The 23640-nt window shown below is 36.7% G+C and overlaps 1 protein-coding gene and 1 long non-coding RNA gene across 6 annotated transcripts; one reads left to right on the top strand and one right to left on the bottom strand.

Moving 5' to 3' along the window:
- Positions 1-450: 450 nt before the first annotated feature.
- Positions 451-23131, bottom strand: LOC105452503 (protein phosphatase PP2A 55 kDa regulatory subunit). 4 transcript variants are annotated; one of them, XM_011693653.1, is made up of 10 exons: positions 22687-23131; positions 11657-11980; positions 6093-6158; positions 5693-5790; positions 5106-5384; positions 4785-4962; positions 4282-4616; positions 3752-3967; positions 3456-3623; positions 451-3370 (listed from the first exon to the last, which is right to left on the bottom strand). In XM_011693653.1, the coding sequence occupies exons 2-9, from the start codon at positions 11739-11741 to the stop codon at positions 3471-3473; spliced, it is 1410 nt and encodes a 469-aa protein (XP_011691955.1). In that variant the 5' UTR covers positions 11742-11980; positions 22687-23131; the 3' UTR covers positions 451-3370; positions 3456-3470. The 4 variants fall into 4 exon arrangements, with proteins under 4 accessions (XP_011691955.1, XP_011691958.1, XP_011691957.1 ...); XM_011693656.1 differs by lacking the exons at positions 11657-11980; positions 22687-23131 and adding an exon at positions 7867-8327; XM_011693655.1 differs by lacking the exons at positions 11657-11980; positions 22687-23131 and adding an exon at positions 7253-7321.
- LOC105452502 lies at positions 17836-19230 on the top strand. 2 transcript variants are annotated; one of them, XR_974731.1, is made up of 3 exons: positions 17836-18162; positions 18357-18522; positions 18985-19230. It is a non-coding gene; the product is annotated as an uncharacterized LOC105452502 (long non-coding RNA). The 2 variants fall into 2 exon arrangements; XR_974732.1 differs by having other exon boundaries at positions 19017-19230.
- Positions 23132-23640: the final 509 nt, after the last annotated feature.

Here is a 23640-nt window from a genome sequence, read left to right on the forward strand (position 1 = left end):
CCGTTCGAAACGTGACCTATGAATGCAATCGCGAGATTATAAGGCATGTTTAGTTTTGCAATTCTCAAAGGAAAGTTGACATTGCGAAATGATGGTCGCGAGGTCTCTGGAACTGTTCCCGTGTTGTTTTCTCGCATTGTGATTGTGCATTGGAGCAATCCACCGTCAGCGTCAGCCGCCAGCCTCGACCGCACCGCTGCGAAGCGGTCTCGATCTGTAGCATATCGTACCATCTTTCAATCTTGATCGTCTAATTCTAATAAATTCACTCATGTACATTCATTGCAGTAAATAATGTATGTAAGTACATACATGTCTATATCACCGCGGATAACACAATCTCATCCATTTGTGAATACATTTTACAAGGACAATTAATTTCCATCCGTATGTACGCGTTTACGTATTTGCTCGTATCATATCAAGGAATTATTAAAAAAGAACACTAAGTTACAAGAAACGTAGTAATACGCAATTTATTGGCCCTGGAAAAACAGCGCACAAGATATCCAAAAAGTCTTTGTGGTCGTAACTTAAATGATATCTGAACAAAAAAATCGCTCAAATGAATAATGAATAATGAATCGATTCGAAATATACAATTAAAACTATTTTTCACTTAAACATTTTAATTATCAATTATGTAGGCTCTCAAATAAATTGTCAATATTACTTAAAAAATTAATTTAAATCACGATCTTAATCACAAATGTAATCAAATCAACTTTAGATATAATCCGGTCATCATCGCCTCCTTATCTTTTTTATAAAACTATTCGCTTTCACCTCGATTCTTCCTGCACCCATCGACTCACACATCGACAATTAAGAGATCCTAAAAAATACTTTTCCAATATTTCAAAATGATTTGTACATCAAACTTATTAATCTTAAACTTTTTTCGTGTATTTCTGTAAACCGATGATCGTCCAAGCAATTCGTCCAATATGAAGAAACATTCGCGCATTATTTTCACCATAAAAAATTACATTCCATATGCATATTTTTTTCATTGTATTTCAAATCTTGTCTGTAAATCTGCAACTTTATTCTTATCACGAAGCAAGTTTTTTACGCTAATAGTTTTTATTGTAGAAATAAATTTATTGTGTGTGTGTGTGTGTGTGCGTGTGTGTGTGTACACACGTATATTACAATTCATATTTAAAACTCACACGCAATGTAAAGAAACATCTTCATCTTCGGTCGTACATAATATGATATTCACCTCGTAAAAATTGCGAGTTCTCTTCTTCCTTCTACAAAACTTTCTTTAGAAATATTGTAAATGATTCTACTATTCAACTCCCGTAAAAAATATACATGTACAAATAAATGAAATTTGAATATAGATTATTAAGTATACATAATTAACATAATTTAAGAAGGCAAAGTTATCTCTGAAACTCTCTAATCGTATATGGATCGTATTGTTTTTAGACGATTCAATATTGAAAATTAGTATATACTTAAAATATGGTTTGTATGTATGCATCGATTTATTTTTCATTATTTCTATTACGCTATTATTTTTGTCGTCTGAATGAGTCATATAATAGAATAGATTACTGAATCGCCAATATAAGTATATATATGTTATTTTCGGCATCAATACCATATTATATATTTTGTAGCGTCAATGTATATATATATATATATATATCGATATTTTCGCATACAATACATGTCTATCGATGCTTAATAATTTTAGAATATAATGGATAGTTGTCGCAGCGTAATCAATCGATTTGTATTTACAAAGAAATTAAAAGATTGTAGAAAACGCGTGTGTGAGTTTTCAACATGAATATTCTGTTTTATGTTTTGGATATTTATCAAAGTTACATTATGCTGGTGTACATTATTCAGCAAATATTTTATTTATATAAACTCTGCAAGCCCAGCTTACCATCGTCACAAATGCACTTTTAGGTTTATTTTATCCATGTACGAAATTGCTGCTTATATCTGTAGGAGTATAAGAGTGTCGATAAGTTATTAAGAAAGATTAGAAAATCTGTATTTCATATCATCTATGCGATTTCCGTTTATCTCCCGATCGGGGTATACGTTTTTTTGGTTTTTTTTTTTTAGAAAATGACAATTGATATTTTATTATACATTGTCTTAAATCGGCGCCACTTATTGCTTGATGTATTTAATGCAGCAACATTTGGTTTTTCCATTTTTATATATATATATAAGGAAAGGTACCGGCTTATATTATACTTTCTATTCATTATTTCGACTCGTATTGGCGACTGAGACAAACAATTAGTTGACAAGAATAAAGAATAAACTAACGAGAAAATAGGCCTACGCGCACGCGCGTTTAACAAGTGTGGTACCGCATTGTAAATGGTAGACAAATAATGTATAGACACAAGTTACACTTTTGCCGAAAGTCAAACTCATTCATAATGGTAACTCTTTCATAATGATTCGCGATTCTACAAGCACTATTCGTAAATCTTATTTACTTACTCTGTATTCTTACGTCGAGGTCAGTAATACTCGGATCGACTATATTAATTGCAAAGTAATTGTAGAAGAAAAATTAGCTTTGGCGACTATCGCATATTTTTTTTTTCTTCTCATTTGTAATTCGCAAGTGCCGCATAGCAATAAGTAAAATTATATCATTACAATAGTTATGAATAAATCTCATTGGCACGACTGACCCCTTTCGCTTTTTTTTCGTTTTTTTTTTTCGCTAGTTAAGCATATTAATTAAGGAAAACTTAAAGTTTGTACCACATATTCACATATGAATTGTACATAATCGCAGCGAGAGCGGCTTGTAATCTCCACTCTATTCACACCGTTTTTTCTCGCCCGTTTCATCAATGTGATGACCAAACACCCTGGTAGTCGAAGTAGCGAAGTTACATATAGACTACACACTGTGCGATGGCACAATTTTTATAATACAAGCAAAAAATTACTAACCATTAGTATTTCATAAGTTATATATCAACTGCCAACACGAGTCTGCGAATTGATTGAATCACATATTCTGCCGAATGCGTACGTCTCTTTTCATCTGCGGATATATTTGAGCTAGCGAATTTATTGATAGCCTGGAGAAAATTATGCGTATGTTTCGCGTATGTTGCACATCTCTCTTTTCGTACACATATGCACGCGACAAAGTATGAGAGGTTGTGCACAATTCTGGTATGTCTCTGTATATAACATGTATGAATGTGAGCTGCATGGACGGCGCTACGTACACCACTTCTCGGTCAGTCAACCACTGACAGACTAGTAGTTGACTATCGTCACTATTACTCGGATACCCGTTACTCGGTTCCACTGGGAGTTTTCAGTTCACGTGCCTAGCTCACGTCAATATATACCGTTGTATAATCTACAAGAGACACAATTGGTGTTTACATCATATATAATAATCTCTCTAGTTTAATCTTAATATTCAATTCAAATTATTTACATACTTGCATACAGATATGCTAGAGTTTGTCTTGGAATAGGAAGAGATTGTTCGTTGCAGCGACAGCCACCACATTTTCAGATGGATGCCATGCAGTATGAAGTATTTTCTTATTAAAGTCCAAACAATCGACGCTAATCTCATCCTTCTTGCGTTTACCACCGGTGCATACCTGTACCATATATAATTGCATGCAAGCATAAGTATTCGAATCATAAGAAATCAGCGAGTCGATGTACAATACTTGAGACTACGACTCTTGGGAATAAAACAAGAACTCATAAATAGATCTATGCCAACCTTTCTTGGCTTCAGGAGCGTTTTTGGTTTGGCAATATCGCGTGCTGCCTCTAAAGTAAGATCACGTTTAGTCGTACGATCAAATACTCTGAAGAAATTGTTGTACGAGCCCGTCATAATCGCAGAGTCATTACCACTCCAACAACATTCAAATTTGTCGAAGATGCAGTCATTTTCATACAATGAACATAATTTTGATCTTAAGTATTCATGTACCTGTTGTAAAAACACAAAAGTTATATATAAACAGTTATGTATTGTACATATCCTGTAATAAAATGAAAAAAAAAAAAAAAAAAGCATTGTTAAGGCCTATTTATTATATCTATCGTAAAGCGATATCGATCGCAAGCGATGTTGCGGCTGACATTTCTGATTGGCTATCGCAACATGTTTGCGATCAACTTATGATAGATGTAGAGATAGGTCTTTATAGAAAGTGATGGTTTACGACAATGGCATATCAATAGCATATTTCGTCTCTATAAAGCAATAGGTATATCGCTTTCCTTATGAATATACAAACTTACGGGATAACACTCAATTGGTTTTGTTTCCATTTGCAAGTCCCACACTTTCACGCTGAGGTAGTCCCTACTAATCATGTATCTTCCAGAATTACTGAGCTTTACATCGCTTATGCTTGAAATAATTTCTGAGAAAAAACTCCTATTAGTTGGATCTTCAGGTTCCTCGAAGAGCTTGCTGTGCTGATCGCAGAGAGCAGCAGACCTCATATCGCAAAGTCTAATGGTACCTTTGCTACTGCTGTACACTAACACGTTGCATTCTGCAGGATGAAATTCCGCTGCAGTTATGACTTCCGTTAATTCTTCCATATTAGTTGGCTTAATGTCTACTATATCTATATGCTATGGTTAGGAAAATTATATACATTCATAAAGGTGTGTGTGTGTGTGTGTGCGTGTGTGTGTGTGTGTGTGTGTGTGTGTGCGCGCGCGCCAAAATATTGCAGAAACTTGCATTCATTGTAAAAATATTGTAATACACGATTATAAAGAAGAAAGGATACTAAAACTCTGGTCAGTTATCTCAAGGTGCCAAAGATTTATTCTAAGATCATCAGCACTGAGGTATGTCTCTTGATCACTGTTGACACTTATACTGTTTATGTGATAGGTGTGCGCATTGGCAAATATTCTCCTTGGTGATGCCTCTACCATCAACTCCATTGGTTTTATGGTTGGCACCTACGCAACGATGTAACATATGCATGGTTATACCACTTGTTTCATAATAAATTTCATAATTAAAAATTACTATTATATTGTTGCGCATATTTACAACAATATGTATTAAATCTAAATTAAGTATATAATTCAGAATTCTTTACCCTCAAGGCAGTGATGCAGGCAGGATCACGTATCGTGCCATTTTCCTCTTTCGTATTATATCCCTCTACTCTTTTATCTCTCTCACTAACCTTCCACAACTTGATTGTTTTATCATTCGTGGAGAGCAAAAAGTGAGCAGGATTTTTTCTTTTTAACCACCTAATTTTATTAATTTTTTCTTCTATTTCTAGCGATTTTAGATAATCAAACTCAGGCTCGTGGCTCTGGAAAGTGCTATACACATTGTATTCGCCTCTTCGTGGTATACTGTTTTTACTCTGTATAAACAATTAATATCTTTATAATTTATTACTTTAATAGGTATCTTAATATTAATTCAGTTATAACAATCCGAGTATTACACTTGAAAATTTATAATCCTCATCATTTTATAATGCCCATATATATATATATTTGCATTATAAAATGAGATATGTGTATGTGCATGTGTGTGTATTTGTACACATACATAATTATTATTGTAATAATTGGATTGTTTGAATAATACATATATAGTAAAACAGAAAATATTTTTTTATTTAAAATTTGTCTATCTTTTAAATTGTACAATTACAATAACACTTACAATGGGGTCCCTCTGAAAAATAACAACGCGTCCACCCTTGTCTCCTGTCGCAAGGAGATCACCATCATGATTAAATTCAACACATGAGATTATATCAGCTGCAATAAAAGAACAGAATACCCATATTTATAAATGATGTTATACAGTGCATGAGAAGAAATGCGAAAAAAAAAAACATCTTGATGTAAGCATATATTAATTATTAATTAATGCTAAACTAAAAGAAAATGAATTTGTGTGTACTACATGAGATAAATTTTGAATCTAGATACATATGCAAAGTCGTGATTCGCGACTAGTTGTTTGTTTTATTTTGGTATGTTTAAACTGATAAGATAAAAGACAAGATGCTTCTCTCTCTCTCCCTCCCAGGAACTATGCAAATACAGGTCAAACTTGCCTTCCGTAACATCATCTTCTAAGGTCCCCTTTACTTGTGAGAAACACCATTGTATGTCACCATTGCCTGCAATATAATAAATATTAAGTAATTTTAAAACGAAATAACTCTTCTATTGCTCATTTCTCAGACATTGACATTAACTTAGTAAATAATAATAAAAATTACTTTAGAATAATCAATCATATTTTGTATCTTGATCAGAAAAATCAGGGCGTTTTAGTCTTTGTCAACAGCAATTTTCAAGTCGTAATAGATAAATGAAAAAAGTAGAAGATAAAATATGTTGCACAATAAACCTAATTTTAATTTTTTTTATTTTATAGAATAAGATTCAGGTTTAAAAAAATTAGAGATTGAATGTTTGCGCATGGAAAATACGCTACATAAGTATTATATGTAAAATGTTTACAAAATATTGTATAAAACATTCGATTTATACAATCTATATAAATGAGAACCAGAAGTAATAAAGATGCAATAATTGTTTAAAAGTTGAACTGTAATATAGTTGAAAAGTTAAAAAAATTGAATATAACTCTGTTTACATATAGGGTGCCATATTCCCAACAAAAACAAGAAAAATATTAAATATGTAACAGCAGGGAATGAAGAAAAATAGCATAATTTGTTATTTTGCAAAGCCTTGAGTGAAATTGAAAAAATTTACATATATTAAGTATGCACATTAGCAAGGGAAAGACGAGAAAGGCAGAAAAAAGTGGTAGAAATGACATAGATCAAGTTGAAAGGAGTAAAGCAAAATTGTTGTTAGTCTACTGTTGTGCACCTGCTTGAAGGAACACAAACGAATGCATCTCATCGCGGAAACGCTTCCCAATTTAATCTGCCATCGATGATATTCTTCAAAATTCGATTAAAAACATTATGAAAGTTGTATAGCATTATTTTGAACAAAGCACATGTGTCTACAAACAAAGGATCAAGTAATCATAATTGTTGAAAAATAATTGTTTGGAGTCTTGTTGAAATCACTTGGGAAATACTATACAAGACTGAGCAATAGAGTGGAGAGACGCGAGGGGGCCACGGGTGAAGATGGCCGGCACGAAGTCCTCCTGCGAAGGTCGCGCGAGAATTGATACGATTGCAGAGAGTGCGAATAGACGAGGCGGGATCAGAGAGAAAAGTGAGCCTACTTGAAGTTTCGGCGTAATCCATCGTGTTTCTAGGCCGCCGCCGTCGTCGTCGCCGTCGCCACCGCCGCCGTCGCTGCCGCCACCACCACCGCCACCGTCACCACCACCACCGCCACCACCACCACCACTGTCGTCGTCGTCGTCGTCGTCGTTGTCGTCGTCGTCGTCGTCGTCGATGTCGTCGTCCGCGTCGTTGTCGTCGCCGCCGCCGCCGACGCCGCCGTCGCTACCACCGCCGCCGTCGCCGCCGCCACCACCGCTGTCGTCGCCGTCACCGGCGACAGGCACATAGGTATTTGCCCGTCCCCCTCTCCCACGCACACGGGGAGAATCCGGAGTACGGGCGCGAATGATGCGCTATTACGCGAAGAGAGACGCGAGGACCTAGAGAGCGAGTACCACGCGACCTGCGTCCCTAATCTAGGTCAAGGTTCACTTCGCCTTCGGTGAAGCGAGGAAGCGAAGATGCAAAGATACGAAGATGCGAGGAGGCGAGCTGCCCAGTAGAGGAGCAGGAGCAGGAGCAGCAACGCGTCGTAGCTGTCGCGCGTCGTTGGCGGCGTGGATATGCGCGGTATACGCCGGCTTATCAAGAGTCACAGAGCACTACTTACCACCGGCCATCTCAACACGACACACAAGGGTCAACAAACGCAAGCGGAGAGTTTATGAGCGCTCCCGGTGCGGGGCTCAAGTAGCTCAAACTCAACGGCGAGTGTACGCTCTCTCTCACGGAGCAGGACACGTTCGTTCGTTCGTTCGTTCGTTCGTTCGTCCGTCCGTGCGCGCGCGCGTGCACACGCGGCACCACACCGGCGATGCGGACGCGCGACGAGGAGATCGTTCGCTACGCGAGAAACACGCGAGATTCGGGCTGTACGCCACCGATCCTCTGTCACATATTTCCGGTCAACCACCGTGCTATAAAGCGCTCTCGATCAGTAACGCGGCTGCTCTCAATGGCGGAAGTTCACAGGCGCATAACCGCACAACACGACTATGGCGTGACGTCACTGCGCACAGCCAGGTTCCGCTTTTCGCTACCTCCGCTCCGCGGCTCCGCCGCGGTAACCACCATCTTACACGCGCTCGGTCAGCTCGGTGATCATCGGCAACGCGCGCAGAGTCTGCGCGCGAATGCGTCCCCGAGAATAGACGAGGATGGTCGAGAACGCGCGACGCAATGCGAATGATGAATGTTACGCGGCAACTTTAAAAAGTTACGTTGCATTCTTAGTTAGATTCAAGATATTGTTTCTTCCTTTTCTCTTCCAATATACAATTATTTATGTCCAGTCAACAGTACTTATTGGATAGCAAACAATTGGAAAAATATAAATAAAGCATTCCGACAGTATTCGAATAATGTAGACGAATAATGATCAAAAGCATATATATATAGGTATATATATCTCGAAATTCAAGATAGCGACGATATTTATTCTCGCGAAGACCACACGAATTTCTTTTCCGTCTTCGTATATACAAAAATGATATCATAAATCATTATAGCGCGTACAATTACAACAATATAAGACAAATAACAATTTATTGTTTTTTTTTATAAAAATTTTTTAAATAAAAACTCGATGACAACTTACATTACAAATCTTTTAGCGGATTTTTTTAGAGAAATTAACTTGGGAGTGTTTTTAAGAATTAAGTAGACGTTTCTTAATTTCAACACGAGATGCAAACGTTTTAAAATGACACTTTTATAAAAAGTACAAAAGTAATGATGTAAGAAAGAGATGCACGACGAATATATTTTCTTTTATCAAAGAACGTACGTCCTAGAATGTCCTGTAGCGAATCTCTTCGCATCCGCGAAAAAAAAAACAAGAAACGACATACATAACGATGTCGAGTAATCTATCTTATCGAACGTGTATTGATCATGCATAGTCGCTGTCGCTGTTTAATTTATATATAGATGACAATTCCCTCCCCCCCCTCTCTCTCTCTCTCTCCCTCTGTCTCGAGAAAAAGTTATTCCTTTTTGTCTATATCAAACTTACAATTAGTAATAGTAACCGTGTAACGTGATAACAAGAAGCGTGAATTGTTCATTAACATTTATGTTTACGTTAGATATATTATAATAAAATTGTGCTTTTAGAGAGAAAAATTATCTTTACAAAACGTTTCGATATCTTTAACGAGGAGACAACCTGCACTATTACGTTTTTAATCGTACAATAATGTAATGTTCAAGGCGAAAGCGAGTCTCCAAATCACATGGCTCCTAATCGCGAACGCAATTTGTCGGCGTAATAACAATACTCGTAAACGATACTCATAAAAACAGAGATAATTTTGCAAAAGCGTGTTAGGTCATGGCATCAGCACAGCCTGCACGTATCCACGAAGTGGATGTTTATTATGCGCGGATTATATTTGTTAGTACATTCTACGGTACGGTAAGCTCGTCTCACAATCAAAGAGGAAATTTAACAAATTATCTCCCGGATAACCGGATGGCTGGCCGAATACCTTTACAAGTTTTCTCACTCTCAATGATGTTGAAGAATTTACCTAAAAGCTCCGTTAATTTGTCGTGTAACTCCTCGAGGGAGGAAAACAGCGGCGAATTCGTATTTGTTCGCGTGTGCACCAACGTCCTAGAGGCACGGATTTCCGATCGATCCATTTTCCGAAATTAGCTCGAAAAGTTAATCACCGCTTGCGATTCAACCACAGTTTATCATTCGAGAGCGATCGAAAATTTATCGCTCGACCGATCGATCAACGACGACTCAATTCGCGGCGATTGATTCTTCACGAACATGCGGGTTCAAAAGGCGACGCTCGGGACTATCTCAAAGTGGTACCGCGAGCAGGCGAAACTCGAACGAGCCACGAAGCTTGCTTTGTACGCCCAACGTATTAGACTCGCTACGTTAATACATTCGTACTAACGAGATTGCATCTCCGCTAGAATTTCAACACCTGCGTACCGCAATATATGATAATATATCTCGCGTATGTTTAAAACAACGTAATTCGAAGGGTTTGTTTTATAATTATATTATTTGCTGTAACTTCAATCTACGAATTGCGCTTATTTATGCACTAGAATTTAGATATATGTATGTAATTTTAGATAGAGTCGCCGCAATCGAATCGCTTATTCTTTTAGCTTTTCGACACGTTGGCTTATATGCCATGGGCTTTTGCGTTGGAAATCATTCACGAGCCAGGGATCTTGGTTCGATACTCACGGAAGTAATTTTGTTCGGCGCAAACGGCATTCGGCGCGTCCTTCTCTTCCTTCCGTTTGGTCATCATGTAACGAACCATATTTTCATTCGAATCGACAGCGACAGCGTTTCTTCCAACACGCACGCGAATACCTATATCCTTGTATATCATCATCAAGGTTTACCTTGTTGCAATGCGACAATCGCGACAATCGTGACAACCGCAACAATCACGACACTCGAGTTTTCCTGCACAACAATTGTAACGAATTGTGGTAAATCTAGAATTCTTCTCGCGCAATGACAATCCTGGCGTGAAAGTGTTTACTAATTGGTCGCCAAATATGAGAGAGAGAGAGAGAGAGAGAGAGATTGGGATTCTCCAGCTAGCTCAAATATACTTTTGATAATAAAACTTCAATGTTCATTTCTTCCTTCATTAACGAAAGTAAAAGAAGATTCCATGAATATCAAGCACGCTACGTACACGACAGATGATTTATAAAATAAAAGCTGATAAAAGTTGCAGTACGCCAGGTTAGTATAGCGAAGAAAGAAAAAAAAAAAAAGAAATAAATTATATTATTAAACGTGTATTATAGTATATTTGTACAAATTTATATTATACGTTTGTCCGTCAATTCGTTGCGACGCGCGGCGACGCGCCTGGGGAAAGACTCGTCGTCTCGAAACGGAAGCGTAAACGCTTAGCCACGTGGACGGGCGCGAAAGGAAAAACCAATTTTAGTTTAAAGTTTGTCGTGTCACATTGCACAACACGTACCCACGCGTTTAGAGTTGAAACTGAAAGTAAATATCGAGTATCTATTTTTTTCTCCTCATTTACAGGCGTACAAATCTACCAAAGACGATCTAATAAGGATTCTACAAATTTATTTAGAAAAAATAAATTCTATCTATGACACAAGAAAAAGAAAACGATAATCCTTGCAAATAACATTTCCATAAAGGACAATGGTAAAATAACCAAATTTTAGCCTAAGCGATGGAACTTTTTTTATGCATCTTTCCTTATACAGTTTTTGATGTGCTAAGTCTGTGCTTAGACATGATTTGCTAAGTCCTTTGGTTATTATATCCGTCGTCCTTTATTAATTATCATAAAAAAGTTTGAGTTTTGCGTGTCTCGAGAAATGGCAAGATATAAAGATAAGATTAGAGATTAGACAGATAAGAAACTCACCGGCACGTTTGTTGACGGCGGTGTTGATCATAGAACCAAGTTTCGTGAGGCTGGACTGCCTCATGATGTTGGAAGGACTCTTCATCCGTTTGGACGGTGGTACCGGAAGCGGGGCGGTCTTGGCCCGTGCCAGGATGGCACCACCGTTCCGGCAGTTGCCGGTTGGACTCGAGCCGGGGGACCGCTGGGGCGGAACCCCCCATAGACCCACCACCCCGGCGTGACGCGTGATGACACCTCGCTGCTAACCTCAGCTTCCTGCCAGCTGTTATCCTCCCGCTGCCGCGATCAGCTTTAGCTTCCACTTTCGTCGGCTTGTCGTCACTGATGCATGGAAAAAAAATCAATGAAATTTGTCTCTCTTATCTACGTTCTCTTCTTCTATATAAGGTCTATGTTATTCGGGTGATCATCACCGTGCGAATCAAGCGCGACTTCTTCTCATCACAGAAATCGTTCCTCAGTGTCAAGTCCCCCCCCTTTCTCTCTCTCTGTCTCATTGTTTACTTTTATTTCGGTTTTTACTTTCGTTATAATTTTCTTCCACATTATCAGTTTATTTTTGTTATTTTTCATTTTTATACATTCTTCGTTCTGTATTTTCTTTTCTTTTATTATTTTTGTTCTTTGTTAGAGGATTTGTGCCCTAGAATAGCAATTAATAAACGCTTTTATATTTATCTATTTCTCATCTATATATCTTTTTAGACAAATATATCACGTCAACAAGGTATGTCATGTTATCGCATAATCCAGCGTAAGTATATCCTGTATTCGATCTGAAATAAATCTGAGGAGCTATGCAAGGTGTGTAATGCACGTACACTTGCGAGTGCTTATTTAATTGCGACTTATTTAATTACACATACTGCAACATGTATTACTGATTGTGAGGCATTATCGAGACTTAGCTAAGAACATTCCACAACCAAATCTAAAATTAAAATTAACCAATAATATATTTAGATTACAAAAAGTAACCAAAATGATAAAAATTGTCGATTTTCATCATAATTGTTTTTGCAAATATACATTTAGTTTTTATTGGTATCCACTTTTAGAAGATAAAAATAGTTACATTATTTTTAAGAATGCTCTTTTCTCTTTTTAATATTTCTATGAAATTAGCCAATTATCGTATAGCTACATCATTTAATTGTATCTCATGTATTTACATATTTATATTAGATTAAAAACTTATCAAAAACTGATACTGACAAACAGAAAATGTAATTTTTATACGGAATAATTGTACGGAAAACTGTACGATAACTGATTCACTTTATAGCTTAAAAATCCATATTAAGAGAAAAACAATATTTTATTTTAAAAAAATTAAATTAAATATAGCATTATTTTAATTAATTGTCAGATTTGGATTTAGCAATGCAAAATTACGTTGAAAATGACTATTGTACTAATTTTTCATAAAATAGTAACAATTGGAATAAGAAAATGAAAAAAATTACTTTTTCTATCCATTTCTAAAAAAAAGGCGTGTTAAGTCGATATACTAGAATCTATTGAAGTTTATCGCTTTTCCGTGATGCTGATTAGTTCTCTCGCTTCACTTACTTCGTGAGCGGCTGTCATATATTGACAGTTGTGTATATATTGAAGTTCATAGTGTAATAACAAATATATATAAGTAGAAAGTAAAAAATATTAAATATTGCGCACGAAGCGTACGTCTGTAACGCTAGTTTGATATAAAAAAGTAGGATGAAATCAAAGTCATATTTTTCCAAATCGCTACATGGCATCAAAAACTAGAGGCTTTAATCTAAATTTTCGTATCCTATACACGTTACATTTAATTAGATAGAATTCTGAGCGGGGGGTAGTCGATTTAATATGGAATGAGATTTAATATGGAATCCATGTATATGAGCTTGATAATATTAACAAATATGCAAGCACGCGATATGTTTGACGCACTGTTGTTCCGACACAGCGATCGTTGATGATTTTGTTTCCTTTTAAGCGTGTTATAAACACATCGCGATGCGATTATGACTCTTAAAATAATAATGTGTCTCAATATCTTGTAATCACATAACATATAGCGCATTACAACATTATAATAACGAATAATAACGGTCCGAACGATTATTTACGTTGAATTATAATGTTGAAAAAATCTAACAAGCGTTTGTTATATATTATAGGTACTGTACTTGCGCACACATTGCATTTACTCATTCTTAAATCCAATGTAAAGTGATAGTATAAGTGAATAAACGTAAGAGATGAACTTATCATCGGCCAAAACTCTTCGTTCCGAATTACGTGTAACTGTGTCCTATAGTGTAAAATTAACAAATAGAATAGTCGCGAGATGATAAAACGAACAGCAAATATATTGAAAATATTGTCCCGTAAATTTTTTTAATTGAACGTATCTAGTGGTACGTTATAGTGTAAAAGTAAAACGTCGTTTGCGAAACGAGACAAGGTTAGATATTTAACGTTAATCTCCACTACCGGCGAATCTCTTTCTACGATTCAAATGGTAAGGTCACTATATGAGCTAATTTGCGAACGGATTACACACTCGCGCTCCATCATCATTCTCCATTTGAGCAATAGAAATAGAGATTATCACAAATGTGATTCTCTTTATAAAAGAACGAAAACACGAATGATTAAATTAAACTAAATTATTCTGCAATCATTTGCTTTCGAGTCTCGATAGCGTATACTGTTTTTAATTTTTATTTTATAATTTTATTTTGATATTGGAATGTTTCTTAAATTTAGTGTTCTTAAAATATTCTCGTTCCAAATTTATTACTCGACATAATTTATTAATCCGAAATATTGGGTCCGACCGCGACGGTATGGCACAGGGTCAATTTAATATACCAATGAGCTATATTAAATAAACTGCTTATTTAATCTTAAAGTTAACGAAGGCAACGAAGGCGTCCACTCGCATAGATCTCTGGCTATGGATCTCTGATTCATGACCAAAAAAAAGAAGAGAAAATAATCTCGTAGACGAATATAAGTAGTTAGAATCGACTGAAATCGTTGGCGCCGGGCCAGAGAATTTTCCAGCTGCGAAAATTCTTATGCCCGAAAATACCTTTCATTCCCATTCCAGTGAGTAACCACACCCCCGCGCCGCGGTATTCGACGCTCCGCGAAATTTGTGTCTTATTGATGAAAATGATTCAAGGAAGTACAGGAGGAAAAAGGAGTTGCGCAACAAGCATATAGATAGGCAAGCAGGTGAAATCGCCGCTAACAAAGTGAATAATCAATAATCCCGAATTGAAACAAATTACGATTAAGGAATAACTACTGCATGTAATTATGTTATAGCACTAACACGAAAAACAAAGAACTTTAACAATACAATTTACTATAAGCTAAGAGATTGAGAAATAAAGTAATAAAGAAAGAAGTTCGACTAATGTAGGAAGAATAAAGAGAAAAAAGATACGTAGGTATTAGTAGTAAATATATAGTAGCTACAATATTGAAATTGTTAAATTGGAAAAACTTAGTAAGTATAGTAGTCATCTCGATGAACCCCTATAGTTGCTCGCTGCTTTTGTAAGACATCGAACTTACTTTTTTTTTTGTTTTTTAAGGAAAACAATAGCATCTCGCTGTCAATTCTATCGACAAGACTTTATTGACGTTATAAGGAATGGATTAACTCAAAATTTACCGTCATTTATTAATAAAAAGTCTTTAACCAGATCGGGCGATTTACCTCATCTGAAATACATAAAAAGAAAAATGATTTACGAGAAATGCAACAAATATGTATAATAGTATACCCACAGCGAATCTTTGAACAATATTTCACCAATACCACGCTTCCGTAAAGATAATAAGATATAGTAAGGGATATTAAACTTTAAAGCTAAGTGAAAGGAGAGAATCCGAAAAAAAGCTTCTTCGAATCCTGTAAGAAGAAGAAACAAAGGAGCAAAGAAAGAAAAAAAAATAGTCGCGGATACATTGATGAATAGAAGCTTTTTGCTTACTTTATAAGCGGTTATAAGTCTGAAAGTGTGAAACACGTGTTTTCGCCGAGTAAACATAATCGCAAACCTGTATACAAGTATATAATTAAAAACCTGTACATGCCTAAATGTGCAACGCAATCTATTTAATTATCATAAATAAAATATCATTTCATTATTGTCCTAAAAACATAATCAAAACGATAATATTTACGCATATTGTCGAGCAAAGTTCCATCCATCAGCATTAGAAAATCAGCGTCACATTAACATTAATAGTCTAATTAAAAATATCCATCGGGATGTCGTTAATAGACGATCCATCAGAAAATATAACGTAGCAACGGATATGCTACTCGGAGCGTAAGATTTTATATAAATAGTTTATTCCGACTATCATATATCGAAATAATTGCAAGCTTTAAAAGCGAGTAATCTTGAAAATCTTTGGCATGTCAACTTCTTCTGGAAAGCTCGCTAGTAAAATTATCACGGGAGCGAGCAGCGCGATGATCTGTCCGCAAACACCTCGCACCTGCAACTGCCTGTCGTTCGGATGGATATCCATAAGCTTCTATTTTTCAGCTAATACCGCGACTAGCATGTCCTGACGTACATATATAGACAGATGCACTGACGTTGTCCGACGAACCGACCGCGACGCGACAAACGCAGTCACCCTACGCGATATCATTCTGTCTTTGACCTAGATACTCGAGACGCGATAATACTTGGGCTAGCATTGTCCTGTTTCTTTTATACCGAATTGCTCGTTTAAAGTTAATGTCTTCCAGAGGTATGTGCTTAACTGACAATTTAGAGCAAGAAGCATGTACAATAAAGAGCTATTTCTCTCAAGACGAGCGCCATCGTATACCTAGATAGCTATACACAGATGACTGCAGCGCTGTCAACGCTGTTTCAACCCTATCAACCAACTAATTATGACAAAATATTATGTCACTTACAATTAGTAATTATTGTACTTTGCGCGAACAGTCTAATCAACAACGTAACGAAACGTAATATAATGGAAGTATGCATCAGATGCAATAACTAAACTGCAACTAATAATAAGCTGCAACTGTATATTAAACTACAATTATTGTAGAAAAATCAAGATTATGCAAACACTTCTAACACTATTGGATCACGATCGCAATTACGATCACGATCTTTAGTTGGTACCAATTTCTGAATTAGTTCGCTAGATAGGTATATGTATATGTATAATAAAAACGCAAAAACAGATTTCTCCAATTCTCTCAATACGAGATCTAAAGTCGATCTTATGTAGAATCACTTGTCGATTTCTCTCCGATATTTACGCAAGTATGTATGATAATAACATGGCATTGTTATTCTTTCACTGCAGGTAATGCAATCCGATCAAAGATTAATAAATGCTATGTACCTACTAATCTGCCTACTTTTGAATTTTAGCATCCTTACTGAAGGTGGTCGGTCTCTCTCTCTCTCTCTCTCTCTCTCTCTCTCTCTCTCTTTCTCTTTATAAATACTCTCTCATCTCTCTTTTATAGTAGCGCGCCACCTCGCCTTCGAGAAGAGAAGGAAGGAAGAGATAGGGCAGTTAAAGAGAAAGACAGATGGGATCGATAGGTCGTGGCTTTATTGACTTGCGGGATACCGCGTGCTAAAGAAACACAATAGTAGTAGAGGCTTAAAATCTTACGCGAGTATATTTCTGTGTGTATCTAACCGTACAGAGATTAAGAGGAGTATCAGCGCCGTGTAATCATCGTCTTTAAATTCGTCGGTTCGTTATAGAAATTGTGGCAACGATCACCGATAATGAAAAATTGTTCGAATTTTTGCGTTGAAATTTTCGTCATTATTAATATCCTTTAACTAATTTTTTCTCTTAAAAAATAAGAAGCAAAATGGTATAAGAGATCAAAAAAATTACGTAGCAGGAAATACGTACACACTTAAACATATTTCGTTTTTTGTAATCGATTAATCATAATACACCCTCGATAAGAATTTAAAGGGGATTAAAAATAATTTCGTCGACGAAATTCTAACGAATAGTTTTCCAATAATACACAAAACTTTCACTTCAATTTCTAATTGCGCTAATTCGTCGCCATTCTTTCCAAATGCTGGCTAATTAACTTTCCAAACGACAAAACACTGCAAATAAAAAAAAAGCCAGTAATGCGTATGGATAAAACATAATACATACTCTAAAATTACAGCTCCAAAATTTTTGTGTTTGACTATAGCAAAAAGTCAGATAGATGTCTACAGCGAACGTTCAACGTCGGATTAGCGAGGTAAATAGCGCAATTACTCTCCATTGCCATTGCACGTTACTTATGCAAACTGGAAGATTCAAGATGCGTATTGACTTTTATTAAGCAATCGAATGGAACAAGAAATAACAGTCTCGAAAGATAAATTTCGATTAAATAATTAATAATTTTCCGGTTATTTCGAGCTTGGTGCAATTCAAATACGCTATTTTCAATGACAACACATGAAATGTTTACATTTACTGAATTTGTAAGTATTCATAATTCGTCAGATTTTATGATTTAGTCACGAGAGAGAGAGAGAGAGAGAGAGAGAGAGAGAGAGAGAGAGAGAGAGAGAAAGAGATTCAATTAGCCCTCAAATATGCAAAATAATTCCAATAATAAAATACCACGGCTGTTTACGCATTTAATCTAAAAGATCTATTTTCAAAACAATTATAGCTGACTGAGGCATGGACAAAATTAATTTTTGCATTAATCTTCTGATACTGAGGTAACAAAAAGCGGATTTAAATTGGTTTTGGTTACGGAGGATTTTGCGGAATTAACTATAAAAACTATTAGAAAATTGTATTCCATGTGAGTATTCGGACGTCGCAACTGAAAGGTAACCAACTAACATCAAGTCTGTGAGAAGAATACTAATTAATTCATTGCGTCGTTACATTGCGACGCAAGCGAAAACACTTTTAAAATTAGGACCAAGCAATACTTTTAATTTAATATATAATAATATAAACAATTATTTTTCTTTGGGATTTTAACTATATCCCTTCAAATATTGTAGTACAAATCGATTATGATTCGATGATGATTATGAGTCGCGATTATGATTATACAAAGATAGCGTTATAATAGCCTATTCTCTGTTCAGTCAGATAATATCCTATAACATCTATTGATGATTTTATACAGTCTCATACATTATTACATAATTCATATCAAGATGCAAGTATTTATTATTAAAATCGAAAACTAGCAATCAAACAAATAGCAACTGATAGTGAGATTATTTGCTGCAAATTCAAATAAAATTGTATTAAATCTATATCAGACTTATCTTTGACAGTTATATATAGTGAAACAAACTTCCTTCCGCAGGAATTGCGATTCACATCTGCACATGTATCAGAATGCGTACGCATTGTATCCATCGTTTCTATAAAGTTGGAGATGAAATTTGAAGCTGAAACAGCTATTGGCATTGCATCGTGCAATATATAGCGATACTACTGCACCACAGTTTGTTTTTTATGAAATCTTGCAGATTTAGATGATGTCAAAATAAAAACACGTTTGGATTACTTGCGCGCAAGTATAGGTATATATTTATTCGCTGATTAAAAAAACGCAAATAAGACACAACCTGAAAGAGTGGGCCAAGGTGAGCGCACCGGTTACATTCGGAATTCAATTTGCATTCGGTGTATCTCGCCACGCGGCGTGAATGCCCGACGTGAGCGGGGTGCTCACTGCTCAGGGTGAGAGGTGAGAGCGAATTGCGCGGAGAAAAATCTTGCTCATCTAATAAGCAAATAACAATTTATTATTAAAAAAAGGACGCGCGACTTTGAGGTAATAAGATGCAGACGCAATAATATTTTAAACTTGAAAGACACCGTGGCGGATGCATATACTTGACATTATGCGAAATTGTTCACGTGTTTCGTAGAGAGACAAATTATATCATGTCGTCCTTTCGCTTTCATCTCGAGTATTCACGCTACGCGGAGAATGTATATAGGTATTGCAATGGGAGATACGAAATTTGTCCCAACAGGCAGACAACGTCGATCAGCCTTGAGGCGATCGATGAACATTAATAATCGCGCGATACGCACATTAATTTCTATATAGGTTAAAAAAAAACAATCAATGAAATGTATTCGTATATACATATATAATAACATACGATGTAATTGCTTCTTTCGACAAATTTTTCTTTATTTAGCCTATCATGACAAAGTGGAAGTGGTCTTTTCACAAATTTTTTCAAACATAACTCAAGTTAAAATCAACATATAAATCATTTGACGAATTTATTCGAACGTCAGTCTGCCAAGTTTCGCTTGGATGTAGACTGCTAATCGAACAACAACGATTTCTAACACCTTTGCATTGCGCAATCGTCAAACACGTGTGCAATAAAGGCAGAATAAATCGTGTTTAGATTATCAAAGCCCGGAATCGAAAACAGGTGCGACTTTAATGTAAGCCATGTATAAGCGCATATATGCGGGTGGAGATGTGATGGAGGAAATCACAGCTTGTAGTCGACATGTAGTATTTTCTACTCTAATATTATATTTCATCAGCATTCGGACTATCTAGATCTATACCCATAGAATTAGAAATATTTGCACGGAATTTCAATTGATAACAAGGATCGAGCGCAAGGAAAACCCCCTCTCGCGTACTACAATATGTATATACGAACTACGATATATCATTTTATTTGATTTGATGCCATGCTTTCAACGGAAGATTCGATTAATTTGTATTTTTAACCAGATGTTAAAGTCGAAATAACGGGGATTTAAATTAATTCCAAATCAATCAACTATGCAGTATATGGCGATGCTAACTGCCCTTGTTGTAGCGAATAATGGTTTTCCTCCGTAAAAATAGGCGGCAAAAAAAATGCGACAAACGGACCGTAGAAGACTAATTACTGATTTCTTATACTGTTTCGCAGGATCGATAGATAAATAATGACGCATTAATACGGATGCATTTCATCTTTCGATTCGCTTTGATTACTTGGATATATATCAAGACGCATTAATAATGGAATGCATCTTGCTTTTGCGTTACATCGCGCAAGTAAACCAAAAAATGGTCCTCCCCCCCCCCCTCCCTCTCTCTCATCAATTTTTTTACATAAATTAATTTTTATTTTAATCATCAAATTTCGTCTTTTATACAAGTTTGATGCAAACGCTATAATTAAATTTCATCCGCACAGTAATATTTATTACACGTCTAGATAAATTTAAGTACATGGACAGAGCTTTAAGCCAGGAGCACATACATATTATGTATAGTTAAGTCGTGCGCGATATCACATTTATACATACAACACAGAGAAAAACTTCAATCGGAAATATTTTTTGGGGCAAATCAGTGAACCCTGATGCTATGTCTGTAAAGAAAATAATCATTTTCCCTCATCGATGGCAATCAACTTACGCTGGTTCATCAATCATAATCAAGTATCAAATACGCAGCCTTGCGTTGTTTCTGCCTATACCACTCGTAGTAGTCTCGTTACGACGATCGTGTATGTGTAAATGTATTATCGCGATACTGTTTCTATCGGTTTCTATCTACACAATGTCTTCGGCAAGCAAATGACGAAGGCGTAACCGGAAGGGCTTATTTGCCAAGTGATGTGAGGTGTTCGCGACTCGTTGACCCTCAATGATCATCTACCGTTTCGATAATAGGGTTCGTGCTTAAAATGCGACAAACGCTGCAATGCGAACGACGGCACGCGTATTGTACAAACGTGCACGCGCGCGTGCCTGTGCGTGTGCGTGTGCATACGCAACATCCGATTTCATTTATTACAGCTGAGAATGCCGGTATAAATATTCAAAATTTTTTCAAGTCCCTTTTAACATTTCTTTCCGTCGGTTTTTAAAATAGAACAGTATCGTGTCCAGTCCTCTTCCGGTTTAAAATCCAAGTATTTTTTCCTCAAAAATACGTATTTTGATTTGCGATAGAAAGCTATACACTTTTTTCTTTTAATGAAAATCGATGATAATAATTAAAATAAATTAATTTCATATTGTAGCAGCATTGTAGCAACAAGTAGATATAGGAAAACGACAAAATTTGCATATAACATTATGCATGTAAAATTTTCCAAGAAAAGAAAAATAAATTAAGCCTCAGCTAATATTCATCGAGACTTAATTATTAATATACGATCTCTCTCTCTCTCTCTCTCTCTCTCTCTCTCGTGTTTCTCATCAACTTGATCAACGAGTTGTTTAAAAAAAGAAATTCAAATCGACTAACTCACTAACTCTGTCCGATGTTTTGAGCTCGAATGCAGCAGGTGCAAGATAAAAGACATAAGTATACATATATATAGATAATGCGGGACAAGAGCTTGGAACTTCAGGCCCAGACTAACGTTTTCGCGCCATTCTTTGCGGACGCACATGCGTGCCGAGATGGTGTTTCCGATACTCGATATTTGATTGCAGTGCTACTTTCATAAATACGAATTAAATTTTTTGAGAAAGACTAACAATAAAATTATATCACGATTTCTCTTTCTCCCCCTCTCCTTCTCCAGCTATATGTATTTTTGGGAATGTTCAAAAGTACGAAAGTTATATATATAGTATATACATCTAACGATTTATAAAAAAAAGAAAACGTATTAAATGATAGATTATATATTTAATTGTATATTAACTTGATATAAATTTAAAAAAAATACGTTTATTTTTAAAATGTAATTTTAATTTTAGGCGTTAGAAGAAGGGAGGGAACGAGACACAATATTATAGTATTTCATGTCCCGTAAAGAGTAATTTACGCTGGTGCAGTAAGAGTGGCGGGAAAAACATTGCGTTCCTTCGTAACGTAAAAGAATTAGCGTCTTGGCTGCGACTAAAGAGGAAGCAGGAGGCCTCTGTTGCGGCCGCGGCCTTCCCAGCCGCGTATCTGGGTTAACGCGGTCGCCGTCGCTATCACTATCGCTAATAACCAGCTGAGAGTAAGTAGTATAGAGGATTCACTGTAAGAAACTCACCCGTAAGGATAACGGATCCTTCTGACGAAGGCCACGAATGACTATATCGTCGTCGTACAAACGTAGACGCGAAGGTAGACGTTCTCCTCCCTCAGAATTACGCACGGCTACGCGACGTGTTCAAGGCTATGTCTGATGAACTCGGTGTCGATGACTTTGCGCGACTCCGTCACCCGTGGCACACGGTCGGCACGGAGGGTAGTCCCCTCTGGTCTCTTGGCCGCGCGCCCACAATGTGATCGCAGGTGTCTCTTTAGAAAACGATGCGTGCAGCACTGTCAACTGTGCAGCACGCGCACCCGCGCGATAACGCTCCTTTCCATGCGCGGCACGCCGGGCCGCCGAATGCCGTGATAACGCAACAAGATCATCCAACACCGTTCTGCCCTACACCGATTGGTGTTTACTACTGAGTACTTGCACCGAAGTCAAGCACGTCGAACCGAACCGAGTCGAGCCACATCGCGTCGCGTCGCGTCGCTTCGCTTCGCGTCGTCTTGCCGCGTCGCACGTCGCACCTCGTCTCGTCTCGTCTAGTCGTCTCGTCTCTCGTCTCGCCTCGCCTCGTCCCTCCCCTCTCCTCACCTCACCTCTCGCTTCGCCTCGCGTCATATCGCATCGCATCGCATCGCCGGCATCGTATCGTATCTTCATAAATTGACACGATAAATAAAACAAGATGCGATGCCACGCAGTGAGTATTGGACACTGTCGACACGGCCGGAGCCAGGACAACCCGGGTAAAGCTCCAGGAAAATCCTCAAGTCGAGTGCAACAGTTATATTGAACCACGTCTAATCACTATTTTTTTTTTTTTTTTTTTTTTTTTATACTAACGCGCATCAAACTAGTTACTAGATGAAATTAATTATGACATAAAGTAGAAACTATAATGGATTCTTTCACATACCTTTTTATATTATTATACACACATACACAGATACTTACATGTAC

Source organism: Wasmannia auropunctata, unplaced genomic scaffold (assembly GCF_000956235.1).
Source record: "Wasmannia auropunctata unplaced genomic scaffold, wasmannia.A_1.0 LD336030.1, whole genome shotgun sequence".
Lineage (NCBI taxonomy): Eukaryota > Metazoa > Arthropoda > Insecta > Hymenoptera > Formicidae > Wasmannia > Wasmannia auropunctata.